The sequence below is a fragment of the Vanessa tameamea genome, chromosome 4, assembly GCF_037043105.1.
Source record: "Vanessa tameamea isolate UH-Manoa-2023 chromosome 4, ilVanTame1 primary haplotype, whole genome shotgun sequence".
Lineage (NCBI taxonomy): Eukaryota > Metazoa > Arthropoda > Insecta > Lepidoptera > Nymphalidae > Vanessa > Vanessa tameamea.
In genome coordinates this window covers 11,238,674-11,255,593 of record NC_087312.1, presented here as the reverse complement: position 1 = coordinate 11,255,593, position 16,920 = coordinate 11,238,674, and the positions used below count along the sequence as shown (strand labels likewise).

The 16,920-nt window shown below is 32.4% G+C and overlaps 1 protein-coding gene across 1 annotated transcript; it reads right to left on the bottom strand.

The window, feature by feature from the left end:
• Nucleotides 1–305: 305 nt before the first annotated feature.
• On the bottom strand, nt 306–14,532 carry LOC113395130 (protein-glucosylgalactosylhydroxylysine glucosidase). The gene is made up of 14 exons (XM_026632691.2): nt 14,109–14,532; nt 12,411–12,742; nt 11,844–12,146; nt 11,130–11,230; nt 10,735–10,870; nt 10,106–10,253; nt 9,113–9,260; nt 8,387–8,477; nt 7,722–7,809; nt 7,203–7,400; nt 5,462–5,630; nt 4,864–5,035; nt 4,595–4,735; nt 306–479 (listed from the first exon to the last, which is right to left on the bottom strand). The coding sequence occupies exons 1-14, from the start codon at nt 14,282–14,284 to the stop codon at nt 370–372; spliced, it is 2,313 nt and encodes a 770-aa protein (XP_026488476.2). The 5' UTR covers nt 14,285–14,532; the 3' UTR covers nt 306–369.
• Between the last annotated feature and the right edge of the window lie 2,388 nt (nt 14,533–16,920).

The window sequence follows — 16,920 nt, the reverse complement described above, 5'->3', positions numbered from 1 at the left end:
CTTGTGCTCGTGAAGATGAACTGCTTTTATGTGTGTTAATTTTAACAATAATAACTTTTTTTTATTATTTTCACAAATAAAAAAAAACAAGTAATTTTACAGCTTTCGTCTCAAAACATGAAGACATGGACACAATACGAGCTGGATAGGTTAGTACTTTACTGATGATATCCATTTCGTTCATATATAATAATTAAAAAACATCAGAAACTACATTTTTTATTCTGAGTCGGTGCCATATCTATTAAAAATAAACGTTAATATACATACTGAGCTGATTAAATCTTGACGGTAAAATGTACATGTTTCTATTAATTAGTTTAATTAAAAGCAGTCTATTTAAATAACATGTTAAAATAAATGGCATTTTTATAATCCTATGGGTCGTAGGTAGTTCTGCCCGATCGTGTCCGCCGGCAGCTTGCAGTTCTTCCAAGGTAGGGATCGTATCGTGAACGGGCCTGATCCGGATAGGGTTACTGAAAATCATTTGGAAAATGTCAATTACAATTATATTGGACATTTGTTCTTTAGAAAAATAAAATAATCATTATTAATATAGTATATAAAAACAACAGTAAATAGTGTTCTAACACAAAAAATATAACTTCAAAAATTCGCCTAAATAAGTACGTAAGTCTCAAATAAAAACTTAACAACGTCTACTATCTTTGAAACTGAGGTAACATCTCTTTAAAGCTTGAAAATGATATCTAATCGAACATACATGTACGCAAAAAGTAAAGTTACTGCAAAAAAATCTCTTGTCCTTTTTTTAAAGTAATTTTAAGAGTACACACATATTATACGCATCAATAGTCACCACGACATTAAAAAATATTTAAATGTTTGCTTGCAATAGACGCTTACAAAGTCTTCCTAACTATATTTACCATAGACCCATTTCACTTTTTATAGTATAGGTTTAATGTAGCAAATATAAATGGGCCACCTGAGGGTAAGTGGTACTCCTGATTACGGATTATAATCACTATAATTATGAACCAATAATTTTATGATATCATTCCACAGTTTTTATCAGTGTTCACAATTTTTTTTAATTCTTATCTATTACGGAACGTTTTTCCATCATCTGATGAACCTTGTAGGGCATATTTTCGAAACTATAAACCGTCAACAATCTATCATTTTCGTGTTTAAAATTACCTTATCGTAAATAATTTATCAAGGGCGTAACGTAACATAAATATGTGTCAACCCAGATCTAGTGCTGTAAATCTTGAATTGGGTGATCATAAAGATAGTGTCACATATTCGCCGTTTATATTTTGTTATCGCCGTAATCATATTGACGCATATTAAGCGGAACTACGGTGTCTAACTGAAATTAAAAGTAAAGGAATGGCAATAAGGTCTATCTTAGGGAAAAGTTTTTAGCGTATCCATTATGCTGCTCTAATGTAGTTTGGACACCCACGTGGGGGAACATTCAACACATGCAAGTTTTCTCGCAGTCTTCCTTCATACTAGATGTACTCGTATTTTAAGCATACATTCAGTATAATATGACAACGCAGCACTGCTTCTACGTTTTAAACCCGTCAACTTCGGTTAACATTCACGTGTTATAACGACTGTTCGTCTTATAATCTCGGCTCGAATATAATAATACGATAACTAGGATTAAGTTTGGTTTCTAAGAGAATACGTGAAGGTGTCAATGATATTTTTTGTTGAATTTCTTTGGCAAATAAGTATATTGCATTGTCACATTAAAATTTTATATTATATTGCAAGATTTCGTATACCTACTTATATTTTTTAACAAATGCTAACAAGGTCATTACTAGGAATATGTCACGTCAGTCATATATTATTATTATTACTCTTTAAAATATAATGCTTAATAACATTATGATTAAGATCATTGTCGAATCAAATAATTTTAATTTAATACTCAGAGACAAACAGAAAAAGATAAAAACTATTCATACAATAGTTAATCACCGAACTGACTTCACCTCCCGCTTTCTTTTCCTTTTCCGTCATTGTGACACAATTCAAATTTGGAACAGCTTGTCTATGTCAATGGGATTTATCATACTTACTTCATCGGCCACGGAACTAAGGTCAAGTTGAATAATAATAAATTTGGGTTTAAATTACCAAAATATTCATACATCGGAGATAAAATACCTTAAAAGGTAAAGTAAAAGTTTATACCTAAAATTATCTCTTTAAAGATCACATCAAATTGCCATAAATAATGATGACTGACCTGTGATGAATAATATTATTGAACTTCTTTCTCATTTCATACAACGTTTAGTATTTCTTGCACGAAAAGCAAGTATCAAATAAATTCTTTATAATTTCGATTTACAAACTTTACTGCACTTTTACTTTTTAATGTAAAAAATTATTTAACATTTATTTCACCTAGTATGGAGGGTAATATTCATCGAACTTCAGTTCCTTAGCTTGTTGTTGTTCTATAAATTATTTTTAATATAGAGTTACATTTATCTACTATATATCTTATAAAATAATTATATTATGTACTTATTGTAAATATTAGTTAAGCTAAGTCGTTAATGGGCTAAAATAAATAAAAAAAATAAAATAATGGCTAATTTTCCAAGATTAGTTCTATTATAACTAAGTATGACCACGTCGTTGGAATTATCTTTATTGACTCTTTCGATTTGAGTACAGACTATATATGATATGTCACTCGTCACGGACTTTGCCTTCTATAATCTTTTATATAACTAGTAATAGTTGTTCGTTCGATTTCGGGTAGAATCAAGATATTATCACAAATAAAATATTAATAAGACACGAATACGAAATATTAATAAGACAGATTAAAAAATATTACACTAATTTAGATTTTTTTATAAATTCTGGGAGGCTGAAAATTAGTACGTCTTTTTAGGGTTCCGTCCCCAAAGGGTAAAACGGGACCCTTATACTAAGACTCCGTCCGTCTGTCTGACCGGCATTCACCAGGCCGTATCTCATGAATCGTGATAGATAGTTGAAATTTAAGCGGGTGTTTTTTGCCGATACAACAACAAATACTAAAAAACAGAATAAAATGAATATTAAAAGGGGACTCTCAAACAACAGACATGATTTTTTTGCTGTTTTTATAGATAATGGTACGTAGCCCTTCGTGCGGTAGTCCGAATCGCACTTGGCTGGTTTTTTTATGCGAGCCGGATTTTGCTTGCGATATCTATACATATTATATTATAAATGCAAAATTAACTATGTTTGTCTGTTACTCTTTCAAGGCCAAACCACTTAACCGAATCTGACGAAATTTGGTATGAAGCAAACTTGAATCTCAAGAAAGTCATACTTTTTATACCTAAGACTTACAACCAGCACCTAAACCGCAAACGAAGCGGCAGGTGACAAACTAGTATGGTGTAAGTACCTATATTTATGGTTTATCTGTAGTCAATATTTTATAATACAATAATTGTGTAAACAACATTATTTACTTAATGAAATATTATATAAGTAATATTTCACTGAATAAATAACAAATATAAGTAATATATTCGTAATTATGTTTTAATTATGCTAATGATACAAGAATTAAAGATACGTTTAATTCTTAACTATTACGGAACTTTTACCAAACATCTTCTTTGATTAACCTTATAATGTTCTTAGGTTTAATTTTATATTACGGCAAAGTTGAAAACAACGATTGTCTTTAAATAAGAAAAAAAAATTAATCGATTAGATCAATTTTTACGTTATTTTTTTTATAGTAATGAAGTAAAACATAGTCAGAAAACTTAATACGACTTAATTGTCTTATAAGGAAAAATCATTCATTATGCATAATTAATTATTTATATAATGACTAACGAACTGTATCCATAATTATGTTTTAATTACGTCTCTTCTCGGGCAAAGCATCAGGAGACAGAGTTAATGAAAAGAGAATGAAAGATAGCTAGGCGGCTTCATTCTTAACTATTACGGAACATTTATCAAACATCTTTGATTAATCTTGTAATATTCTGAGGTGGAAGGAGATTGTCTTTAAATAAGATTATCTTTTTAATCTATTAGGTTAAGGTGTTGTTTATTTTATTCCCTGTGGTGAAGATAATAATATATCTTAATATAAATATCTTATAAATAAATATCTTTGACCAATAGTGAAAAATAAAAGGTTATAAAAATCCCACTGATACAGACATAATTTAACATCAGCACCCTTACTAAATAAACTTTATGAAGCTGCTGTTACACAATATCGTGTACTCTTCTTTCTAATGTCAAAGTACTGATGACAGAAAGAGATAAACCAGTCATCATGACGTATTCACCTGTAAAACTTACTTACTGATAATAATATAAGTATGTAAATGTTTTAAGCTGCAGTGTCCCAGTTGTTAAAAAGGTGAATACCAACTAAAAATTGTTATTTCGAAATATAAAAAAGTGGTTGACTTTTCATTTGTCATTCGTAAGAAAGCCCGCATGTACCCAGTGAAAATCTTCCATATAGAACTGGGTGGTGGAATAAGCTCTTAACTTTTTCTTCGGGAGAAATTACACGGTTATGCGACGTTTGTAGGTAGTAAATTTATTTTAAATTTATTACCTGTCAACCCAGGAACTAATGTGACGTTGTATCTTCCATTGTTCATGGTGAGAGGCCAGTTTGCATCTATTGAGGAGACGGTCAGAGTGGTTTCCATAATTCCGATGTCCAGTGTAAGGTTTGACCCCAGGTACTTAATGCCTTAAACCAATTCATCCTGATTATGATTCAATTTCAATTCCAAATAAGTCCCCGTTCTTCGAAAATAAATCCTTGATCAATCAAGAGATCAATAGTCAAACATTTAATTTGAAAATATAATAAAATACCTTTGATTCTAAACCTAGTAGCTTCTGGAGGTAGCTGAGGACGATTCACCTCCAGCCGGTCTAAGTGTATCCTAAGACCTGCGTATCCAAACATGAGCGTCTGCAGGAAGCCTCCCATACCCGTAAGGAAGTTGACTGCTCCTACTCTTGGACGGCGGAGTTCACTCCACACCTGTAAATATAGATGTTTACTTATCAGAAATTACTGAAAAAAATCTAGACATAGTACATTTAATGATGGATATATTTCTTATAATTCTAACATTAACCTAATTCTGCAATCCGCTAATATTTTTCAATGAAAAAAAATTCTCTCCTGGGATATAAATAAAAATTTCAGATAAAAATGCGTTTAAACGAAGTTATTAGTAGAAAATATATGATAAACTTTTGACTTTGTCGTAATCGGTTAATGAGTGAAAAGACATAATGGTCTGTCTATGGAAATAATTGACTTCCTCGTTGATCTAGTTAGCTAGATATAAGGCCACAGATCCCACACACACAGATCCCGAGGTTTTGGATTCAAACCCTAGATCTGCATATCAATAGAATAGTCGAACAAACCTGAACTAAACCCGCATTGATAATTACTTACCTTAAATGGTTCTCTTACATATCCTTCGTAGCTCTTATTGAAAAGCTTAGCGGCTTTCAAATTCTCTTCTATATCTAACTGTCCGATGGAGTGCATGCTCCATGTCATGGCGGGTCCGTTACTGCGGGTCACTGTTTCGTAGTAGGTGAGGTCGTTCGCTCGAGTGGATCTGCAAGAGATACAATCAAAGAAAAACTATTACTAAGATATAGAATATAATATGAATATTGAACAACATCACATACATTACTCTGATCCCAATGTAAGTAGCTTAAGCACTTGTGTTATGTAAAATCAGAAGTAACGACGGTACCACATACACCCAGACCCAAAGACAATATGTTTATAGAAAACTAATGAACTTTTTCTACATGATCCCTATCCCTATCGACCGATGGCCGGGAATCGAACCCGGGACCTTGGAATGGCGTACCCATGAAAACCGGTGTACACACTACTCGACCACGGAGGTCGTCAATATAAAGCATTTATTTCTTTATTCATCCTATTAATAAATGTAAGGACAAAGATAATATTCTCATCAAGAATGGGTCATTCCTGGTTGCTCACATTCGCAGTGCGTCTTTACCATCAAAAAATATGTTACAAGCAAGGTGCTAAAATGAACACCACCCGGTGTTGTTCAAACAGTCTAAACTGTAAAAATGCCACTGCAAGCGCTTTGCCTCTTGGGAAGATTTTAAGCCTATTCTACAACGATTCTCCTATACGGCTGGATACAAATATGACTAAAGTTCAGCTAACTCATTCTTTACGCGATGTATTCGATAATATATAAATTAAACACATAATAACACACTTGTACATAACTGGTTTTGAAGCCACAATCATCAGATAAGATTCACATATTCTAACCGGATAGAGTTCACTGGCTGGCTGGCTTTTTAGAAGATAGGTAGGTAATATAAACGGATACATACTAATTTTTGAACAACAACTAACAATCCCAATAAGGCCACCAAATAGTAATAACACTAATTATCAAACGTCATTTCCGGTCAAACAATAGTGTAACGGAAATGACGTTGTTCGTATTTAACTAAATGATAGTGTTTAATGTGTCGTACAACAAGCGGTGTTAATATTAATATATCAAGCCTTGTGATATAGTTTATTAATAGTTTGCGATTGAGCAATATATTATTGACCTATTATTTCTCGGTTCTGATGTCACTACAGACGCCACTACGACCTTAAACAAATTATTCATACTTGCAACAATTAACCCTTCAGAGTACAACTAATGTTGAAATTGAACAACTGTTTTGACCATGGACATTCGAGATGAGTTTCCTTTCGAAATAATTTAAACGAATCTCCACTCGAAATTAAGCAATTCAAATTTCCCTAATTCGGTCTCAAATTGTAAAATCTATTCTTTACACGTTTTATAGTAATAGGATCCAGGCCCAACTTAATCCAGGATGTAGAGGGTGCCAATAACCTGGGATCCGCGCTATGGGAGCGCCTCGCTAATGATGGTCAAGCCTTAAACCATAGAAATTAAAAACCAATAAAATCTGTTTTGAGGGGAATGAGCTCTTCCTAATAAGGAACCTGTACATTAGTTATGAATAGATGTGTATAAAATAAAACGATATATTACATATTAACTACGATACGACGAACGAATGATATTTGATTAAAATTAGGTATACTATATATTTGACAGAGAACACTTTCTTGTCGGATTTTCGCGGCAGAATTACAGAATACTCACATGTTCATGGGATACTGAAGCGGAAACCCAAGCAGGACCGCATCAGCCTGCTTTATGAAATCTCCACGCTTATAATCTTGGAATTGTGGATGGTAGTTCAGGGTCTCGTCATAGGGCATCGCGAGGCTCCAAGCGATATCCGCCCAGTGGTCGGGTGACTTTGCCATATAATAAGATTTGCAGAGGCAGGATACATATCTGGAGACAAAATTACACAACTGAATTAAATTCAAACATAAATTTATGGTATTGAGATATTTTGCTTCTTAGTAAGTTTTGGATTTATATTTTGATGTAATTGTATGTGCAATCGACTATTGTTACAACAAAAACTCATATATCGCACAAAATGAATCGTCTACATGACGATTCTAAATTTCCAAGTTTTTCAAAGAACTTTAGTACTTGATACCATTATACTCAATATTAAGGAGTTATATTATATTATATTAATATTATATATTAATTCTTTATTATATTCAAATCAAAACAATGAATAAAAATTAAATTAAGACTCACTGTGCTAAATACAACGAGTAACCAGCAACAACGTTTGTGAAGACGGAGTTTGTGATGTTGCTGTGATCTTCATCAGGACCCATTACATCTGAGAAATACACACTTTTAGAAAGTTGCAGATAAACCCATAGCATCGCCAAGTATTTGATATCAATATGCGATAAAATACAACCAATTCGTCCTTATATTTAAAGTATAATTCATATTAGGAAAATTGTGCTTTGATTCACAAATTTATCTCATAACATAGAAATGTTTAAATCATTTTAAACCTGTTAAGACTCAGGTAGTCGTTCAGGATTAAGAAAGACTAACTCTGCATGAAATTTGATTTTGCACGAATGTGCGCGCAAATGAACACAAATCAACTCTTTATTTGCTTCCTCTCACGATCCAATAGGACGGCAACTCCTTAACGACATGAAGGTTTTTGCGACCGAACCAAAGATTACGTGCTTTCCATACCTTGCCAACAGTTATTTTAATAATAACATAGTAATAAAATCTAAAAATATGATTAGAATATTTGACTTTACAGGTTGGAGAACCTTTGAAAATAAAAGATACTTTTTCAAAGGTAGTTGCAATCGTCTTTATGCCTATTTTAAGTTCACGTGACGAAATACGGTCATCGCAACGTTTATAGAAGTCACTCGTTAACTTACTCTCTATATCATAAAGACCGGTCGTATAATTGATGACGGCACGGGAAGCCCAAAAGTCTGCGATGTTTGTCACAATCGAACATCCGCCATGCTAGAAAATTAACACATTATACTTGTTTTATGATATGAGCTATGTCAATAGTTTAAAAGTTACGACACACCGAGATAACTCAGTAGCTAGAACGCGTAATTCTCAACCGTATATTGAAGGTCGAATCTTTAAGGAGCACATCGTGAGGAAACCTGCATGAGTCGGATGAAATTTCTTCACATGTGTATAAAACCAACTCACAGCGTGCAACACAACCACAACTTGCAGCAGCGTAGTGGATTAATCTCCAAAGCTTCTCCTCCAAAGGAAAACACGCCTTTATCCGTCAAACAAATACAGACTATTGCTTACATTTGTTTTAATATTACACTATTAATGTATAATCCACGTGGTTCAAACAATGGATAAACCTAACTAACCTAGGCTTTATTTATATTGTTCTTAATATATACCACAGTAACAAAATATTCAACTCTAAAATATCACAAGAGTATTATGAGTAGTTCTAAAAGATTGCGCCATTACAGACATAATATGGAACCTAAGAACCTAACCTAACCTAACCTAACAAATTCACGATACTATCGTGCCCATTCTTGATGCAAGGTTGATGCCTGACTGAAAAGAACAATAGGTATGTTAAGGTAAGTCCTTGAAACCAAACATTGTGTTACCTTTAACCAATTTTCATCTCTTGTCATAGCCAGGTACTGTCTAGCAGCAAACGCTATACATCCAGTAATATGTTGCTCGAACTCGGCCACTTCGGGACAGCAAGGTTGGGTTACTTCCGAGCCTGTGTATGCACTTTCCCAGGGGAATCTGTGCAAATAATGTTTTTTTTTTAATAATTACAAGTTATTTACTGTCACATAAATCCCTAAAATAATATAAGTAATATTTTTAAGCTATACACGTGCCATCTTCGAATAATTAAATTAGCAAAATTTAGCAAAAATTAGCGCCTAGAACTGGCGCCAAAGGATCGTACCGTAAATATTGGGTTTCAAGCAACGTTCTTATATCGTAAATTCGACATTCCCTATAATGAACTGAACCGATTTCTTTCACGTAGATCTAACATACTGCTGTTCTGATAATATGGCCTTCCCTTCTAGATAGGTAAGATAATAACATTAAGAGCCTGTTACATTATAAAAGCAATTCCTATGATCGACAGTAAAGCTTCATTTATTTCGGACGGTCCTTTACAGAAGCAGAGACTATTGTGTAATTAATTGTTTTACTTAGATATATATTTAGTTTTAATTAGAGATAATTACAAATTGCCTCACTGTATATAAATATATAATTATTCTGCTTAATAATATTTATGGCACAGATTAGTATAGAATGATAAATGGACATTCATTAAATATTTAATTAATCAATTGTAAGAAATAACATAACCGTATATTTATTTTACTAAGTTGTATTTGTCATTAATATGTTTCTTGAAATATCTTCTAATATCTGTGTTAAATTATTCCTACTCATAATATGTATTCTCGCTCATTCATTATTTCATTCGATAATCCTTCAGAATGTGTAACCTATTAATCTCCTTCATGCCTTCTCTGTTATTTGACACTGGCAGAATATTTTGTGCACATACAAGAAAAAATAATTTAAAAAAAAGTTTTTTCTTCTTAGTAACCTGTGCGTACCTGTATCCTTTATTCCCAGTAAGTTTTGCTAACTCAGCTGCGACGTAAACATTATCAAGGCGATACTGAAGTAGCGCGTGGGCGTATCTTGGATAAAGCAGTAGTATGGAGGGAAACATCCATATCTCTGTGTCCCAGAAATTATGACCTGAAAAAATAAAGACATTAGATTTTTTAAATCGATATTACTTATTTTTTTAAATATTATTAAGTAAATGTAAAGACTTAATTTAATATTCGTATTATATAGATGTAAGCATTGTCATTTTTTATTTGAGAGATTGCTTTTTTCCGGTTTCGGTCAATGAATATTATAAATGTTCATATTAGGAATGCTTAATATTTCAAAGAATTATATACGTTTATACAGTCTTTTCCATAGTGTATATGTAAAAAGATGAGTAAAATGTCATATAATTTTAAGATATCAAAAATTTCTACATAAAAACACAACTATTACATTTTGTTTATTTATAAGCATACCCATTGTGAGACAAAAACGAGGACTGTAATCAGCATGTTATAATTAGACACAATTCTTCGCCAAAGGAGAGGGTGTCTTTGACCGTCAGTGGGACATTGTAATGTTCAAATGAAATATATCAAATTCTTCATAACCAAGAACATACCTTCATAATCGTCAAAGGTTCCTCCTCTAGCCAATCCCGTAGGGCTGAGACCGAAGAATTTATCTGCGGGCAAATGAGTCCCCTCAGAAGGTAAGGAGCTCATAAAATAGTACCAAATCCCGTGAACTATTTTAGCCTGAAAGGATGATATTGATTCTGGGTGATTAATAATACGCTAATAATTCAGACACAACATACTTTTAACCATTACACATATTGCCACTGCACGACCACCATTGGAAACTAAGACGTGATATACCTTGTGCCACTCACCCTAAACCGGAAGACAACAGTATTTAGTAGTAGAATATATAATGATTGGGTGGTTCCTACACAGACGGGCTTGCACAAAGCCATTGCAGTCAGTTTAAGATAAACTGCTTTATTAAACGTACCAGTTCTAAGTGCCCTTCTATTTCCATCCCGCCCTGCTGGTAGAGTTTCAACCAACGCTCTACATGTTTCTCGAACAACTCTTCGCCATCCTCCTGCAATACTATTACACATGTAAATTTACCCCAATTGTTTTTTTGATATAACACGTATATACAATTAACTTTTTACACTTCATGCCTTTAGTGTAAATAATAAGACAATTTAGGAATAAAACAAGACAGGCATTGCGTTGATAAATAAAAAAAAGTTTGTGTATATTAATTATTCACTTTAGAATACTTGAACACCCAAAGACAACAGGTAGTATCAATAATTTTCAATGTTCGGACCCGGATACTAACCTAGGATTCCCTGATCCCTGTGTGTGTTTTATGTGTTACTATGTGTTGTTTCCGTGTAACTTTAATCATTTGTATTTTGATATCGGTTCTTTATATTATATAATAATTTAATAAAATTAATAATTTAATAAAATTAATAATTTAATAAAATTAATAATTTTATAAAATTAGTTGATAGATTTTTCTCAATTAGAATATTCTAATTTCTGATTTGTGTTGAGAAATATAAATTACATATTGAAATTTCTATAGTATAGAATTATAAATGTAATAACGTAAATTAATTTGATTAAATCAAATGTTGAAACAAAATCATCGCGTATATTGATGTTATATTATCCAAAAAAAAACAGATATTTATGGAATAATTACTTTTAACGAATTCCTGTCTCGCGACTGTTTCGTTCTTGTCCACAGTCATCACAAATGTAAAGACCCTGCTTCGAAAATGGGGCACAACGAGGTGATCAGGAACCGAGGTCCAATACGCACAAACATCGACTGGCAGTGGTTGGTACACCGGATCTTCTGTTTCCTTCGTTTTCCCACAAGCTTTCCATACTATTGTGTCATCAATGATTTCAGGAATTGGTGACTCAAAAGCAATGTCCTTACTATCAGGACCGGCCATTTGACTTATCGCTATCCAGATCTCATGGTGGACAAAGTTTGGATCTAAAATATATATTTATTATTATTTTATTATCTCTATATAACGCCTGGACTTACAATTATAACATAATCGCTTTGACTATAAATTATAAACTAATAGTATATCAAGATGGTCTAATGTTTTTTTTAAATATTAAATAGTCTTATTATATAAAATTGCAATTACATTATATTGATAGAAACGCCTACATTAAAAAAATAGCAAAACAGTTATAAGCGAAAATGTTGACGAATGTCATCTGAGGTCTTCGTAAAAAAAATTCTCACCGGCATGTGTTTTCGGTACAACTTGTATCTGATTGACAATAGTTCTCGTGTAAAATTTATGTGCGAATATCCGTTGGGTGACGACCGATCTATCTCTATCAACTGTCACTTGGAAAACTCCATGTTTTGTATCCAAGCTGTACACGGGGCTGTAGGGGTGATTGGTGAGAGTCGATTTTAATCTGATGTTGGCCCATGCGGGTATCCTCGCTCTGTGGCTTTCCCCCTTACGGCCGTTATACAGACCGTTCATGTAGACCGTATCGCTGAACACGTTTGTGGCGATATGACCGTTCCCTACAGATGGCATGAAACGATCATCTGAGGGGAGGCTGCAAAGTATTTTATTATATAATAAGTAAAATAATATGCACTTATTGTAAACATTTCTCCACAAATTTGTTGTCCGTGCTTTTGGTGTATCTTATAATTATTTTAAATGTCTTCCAGAAAGACCGTTTTCATACATAGCTCTTTACGCTTTATTTTACATGTATTTTTTCATTTTATTAGAAAAAAATATTCAAAATTTAAAACCATGCATGCAGTTTTCAAAATCAAAATATACTTTATTCCCGTAGGCTTTTCGTCATGATTTTAAATAACTATATTAAAAGTAAAGTTACCGCCGGTTTGGAATGTTGGTTCTACCGAGGAGAACTTCAGTAGTTACTCACAGGTCGTATACGAGATGAATTTAAACATAATGCCCACACTACAAACTACAATTATCGGTAAAGATATACTATGCATCAGACCCACACGGCTCATTTCCGGCTGTTTGTCATAAAGGAAGATGTTATTAAATGCTATGATAAATTTACAACAATTTCAATTCACGCTTGTCATTGTTAGGAATACATCAAGTTAGTAAAAAGTAGTAATGTAGATGTAAGATGATTGAATAGGGCTGTACTGAAATACTCTGTAATATAATTAGTATACATTGTGTTTAATATTAAACCAAGACACTAATTTAATAGTGACACAGTGATGACTAAAATCTATATATACATATATTAAAATTCTAAACGGAATCCTTTTCCAAAACGCGCTGCATATTCTGGTATAAGTTTTATGTAAATTGGTTTAGAAATTTTTCCATTGAGGCATTATATAAAAAATGATTTCTAATTGAATAATATAGATAAATTAAATGAAATACAACAACCAATGAATACATTGATAATAATTAAAGTAATAAATATTATTGTATTGGTTGCAATATCACGTCACACGAGAAGATTCGTATATTAAAACGACCGTGAAGACGCGTTGGGAACGCTGGTGGAGATGTGCACAATTGGCGACTACCTAGATTCTGGACTAAAACTTGAAGATGAATAAACTGAAGGCGGTCTATAGCAGTGACAACCTGATAATAAACAGACTAGCCGAAAATCATTTAGACCGGCCAAGGAATCCAGAATCAGAAGACGAATAACATTCCTTCAAGGACGCATTGCGAATATCCGTTTGGAATTTACGACTTTGCAAAAATATTTTATATTGCTTATGAATGCCATATACCGTTAAAAAAATTATTATAATCAATCCTCAAACTGAAATTTTTATGATGCTGTCTGGTAATAAAAATATGCAGGCACACAAAAATAAAAACAATTTAAAGATGGATACATCAACGGCAAATACAACGTGTCTGTGTACAGACAATTTGAAAAATAAAAAAATATTTACCTGAGAGTCGAAAAAATATGTGCTTCATCGCTGATATCTTCGATTTCATCCATAAATTTTTCAACAACCGTATGACCACCACCCCTTGTTGTCAAAAAAATTACAACCAAAGCAGCTGCCGCCAGCAACCCCAACATGGCAGCCACTTGTTTATTACGCGCCAAAAAGTTCCACATCAACGTTAAAATATACAAACTCTTCGTTTAATTTTATGTATTATTATTTAGAACAATCTTTATTTTTTTAAATTTTACTATTTATCATTTGAATATTTAAATACAGAACCCAGTTTTATATTCACAGTTTCTTTCCGACTTCTTAAGTACCGTCAATTTAATATTTTTCTATATATTCGTAGGGATTATGCGAGTTTTGCGATAAACAGCATTAGACTGACAGATCGCGCCCGTGTCCTACGACGTCATCCTGTAGATTACGCGACCTGGCTGACATGACACACTTTATTGTTCTATTAACAACGATAATGAATACTAGGGTCGTCGCTTTGTCTGTACATCCTGACCTTATCTCCGGTAAAAATCGTTAATAAACGCATATTTAAAACCGAACTGAAAAATGTCCGAATTGTGTCAATTTTTATTGTTCCCTTATCGGAATATTGACTTCAAGTATTTAATGACTAATCAAATTACGCAGAGTGGACAACCCTGGACAGGACTATTAATTCAATTGTCACTTCCTGATTGTATTAACTCAAGAGACCCACTAACTCTCATCAACATTATCTAAGACAGTAACGACAGTAACTAAATTAATTAATTATGTCAACCTATCGTGTAGTTCATTGACTCCGAATATTTGAATCAAAATATCAAATATATGGTCTTAAATTTTCTTCAAGAAAACATTTTAACTTTATGTATGTATCTTACTCATATTATAAACTCAATCACTATGTTGTGAACGTAATTTGACATAGATGTAAATTACAGTCTGGAATGGAATATATGTTACTTTTTCTTCCGAAATAAAATCACTTAACATCTGAGCAAATGAGAGCACACGGACGAAGCCGCAGGCGGCAACGAGTAGTATATTGTAATACTATATTATGTGTGGATGATTTGATCATTTTGTAGGTATTTAGAAGCATTCTATTTTTTGTATTTAATATTTATTATCTCCACAGACGTGTTGTCCGATCCTTTCGTGTATCTCCCGATTATTTGACTGAGTTTTGTAGCCTAATTTGCATGTTTTTTTCCAAGTTTTGCCTTCTATGACTTTCCTATCGTTGTAGAGTTTGTGATTGATTTTAGTGCGACACTAGATTCCTAGGCTGATCTGAATGGAGTTTTTCCAGTCTGATCATAATTAGGTTATCTCTATTATGGATAACCACTGGAAGGTAATGCAGAATTTTCTTGGTCACTATTTGGCACTTCAGGTGACGACTTCGTAATCAGCTTCACCGACCCGTCGTCAATGATGTAATTGTAATATACGAGGTTTAATATTCAATATTTATTGAATAAAAGTACACGTTACATAAAACAAGTCAAAACCAGTGATATTTATCATTTCAATTCAGTAGCGGAGGCATCAGACCGTGTACTCTCTAGTCACGCTTCGCAGCACTACGTGACGTTTCGACACATCCGAAACTGGGAAATCTTTATAAAACAGCAAACCGATACGTCCATTGAGTTTCTGATTACAGAATTAAGTCTAAAATAGAATAACTTGAATAATGGTTGAAGTAAGAAATGGTTTGATTGGAATTTCGATCCTAAAAGTATTTAAACGCCATATTGGTTTCCTTCCATCGACATTTTGTTTTTTTGGAGTTTTAATACTTTCATAAATATGTTTTATTGCAAACCCTTGCGGTATATATTTTATTTCATGATTTTATGTCATATATTAAGATACATGATATTTCCTTATAAAACAATCATTAAAGGAAATGATCACAGGTGGCCAGAAGCGAGCTATTTCTGAACTAATGGTGATTACGATTAGATTGGATAGTATGAACGTTGACTTCATCGTCACAATTAGTGTTAACTTATGACCTGTCATCTATTATACATACGCAACGAGTTATACATTATACAAAGGATTATCTATTGTAAAAGTCTAAAATATAATTCCAATTATGAAATCAGAACTGGCAATTTTAAACTAAATTATTGATATGTGTAGAATTGAATATATATATTTTTTTATTTTATAAGTAAAGTCATGTAATTATCTACTTTCGTTTAATAAAAGAGCAAATTTCCAGTTTCTTGCTTGTCCCAGTACAATGCTTATTACACACCAAAACATTAGTTTGTTTTTAATTGAAATTGACATTCCAAATGGCGGTGACGCGGCAGCAAGAAACCTAATTTGAATTGATTTTGTTTATTTTTTTATTTCGAATTTTAAAATCGTATAATTTCAAACTAGTATATTTTATTACAAGTAAAAATCATTAAATGTTTTCAATTGATTAACACCAATATTACCTAAGGCAATAAAATGTAATACTTTAGTTAACATGTTCACCATGCAATGTACCTTTGTATGCGTGAATGAATAAACCTAAAACACATATGATATATTTTGAAATTAACGATTACATCAAAAGATATAATTTCTTCAAATATTTAATTAAAATAATCATTTTATTTATTTCATATATTCCTCGAAAATACAAGCAAGAGGAAGAAGAAGTACAGTCATTTAAAGATAAATACTAATTGAGATATGAAAAATTAAAATTTGATTTATAACTCTAAAAATTATTGTAATTTAAAAATGTTGAGAGTCAGTGAACGATAGGACGTTTCTCGTCTACGGAGCA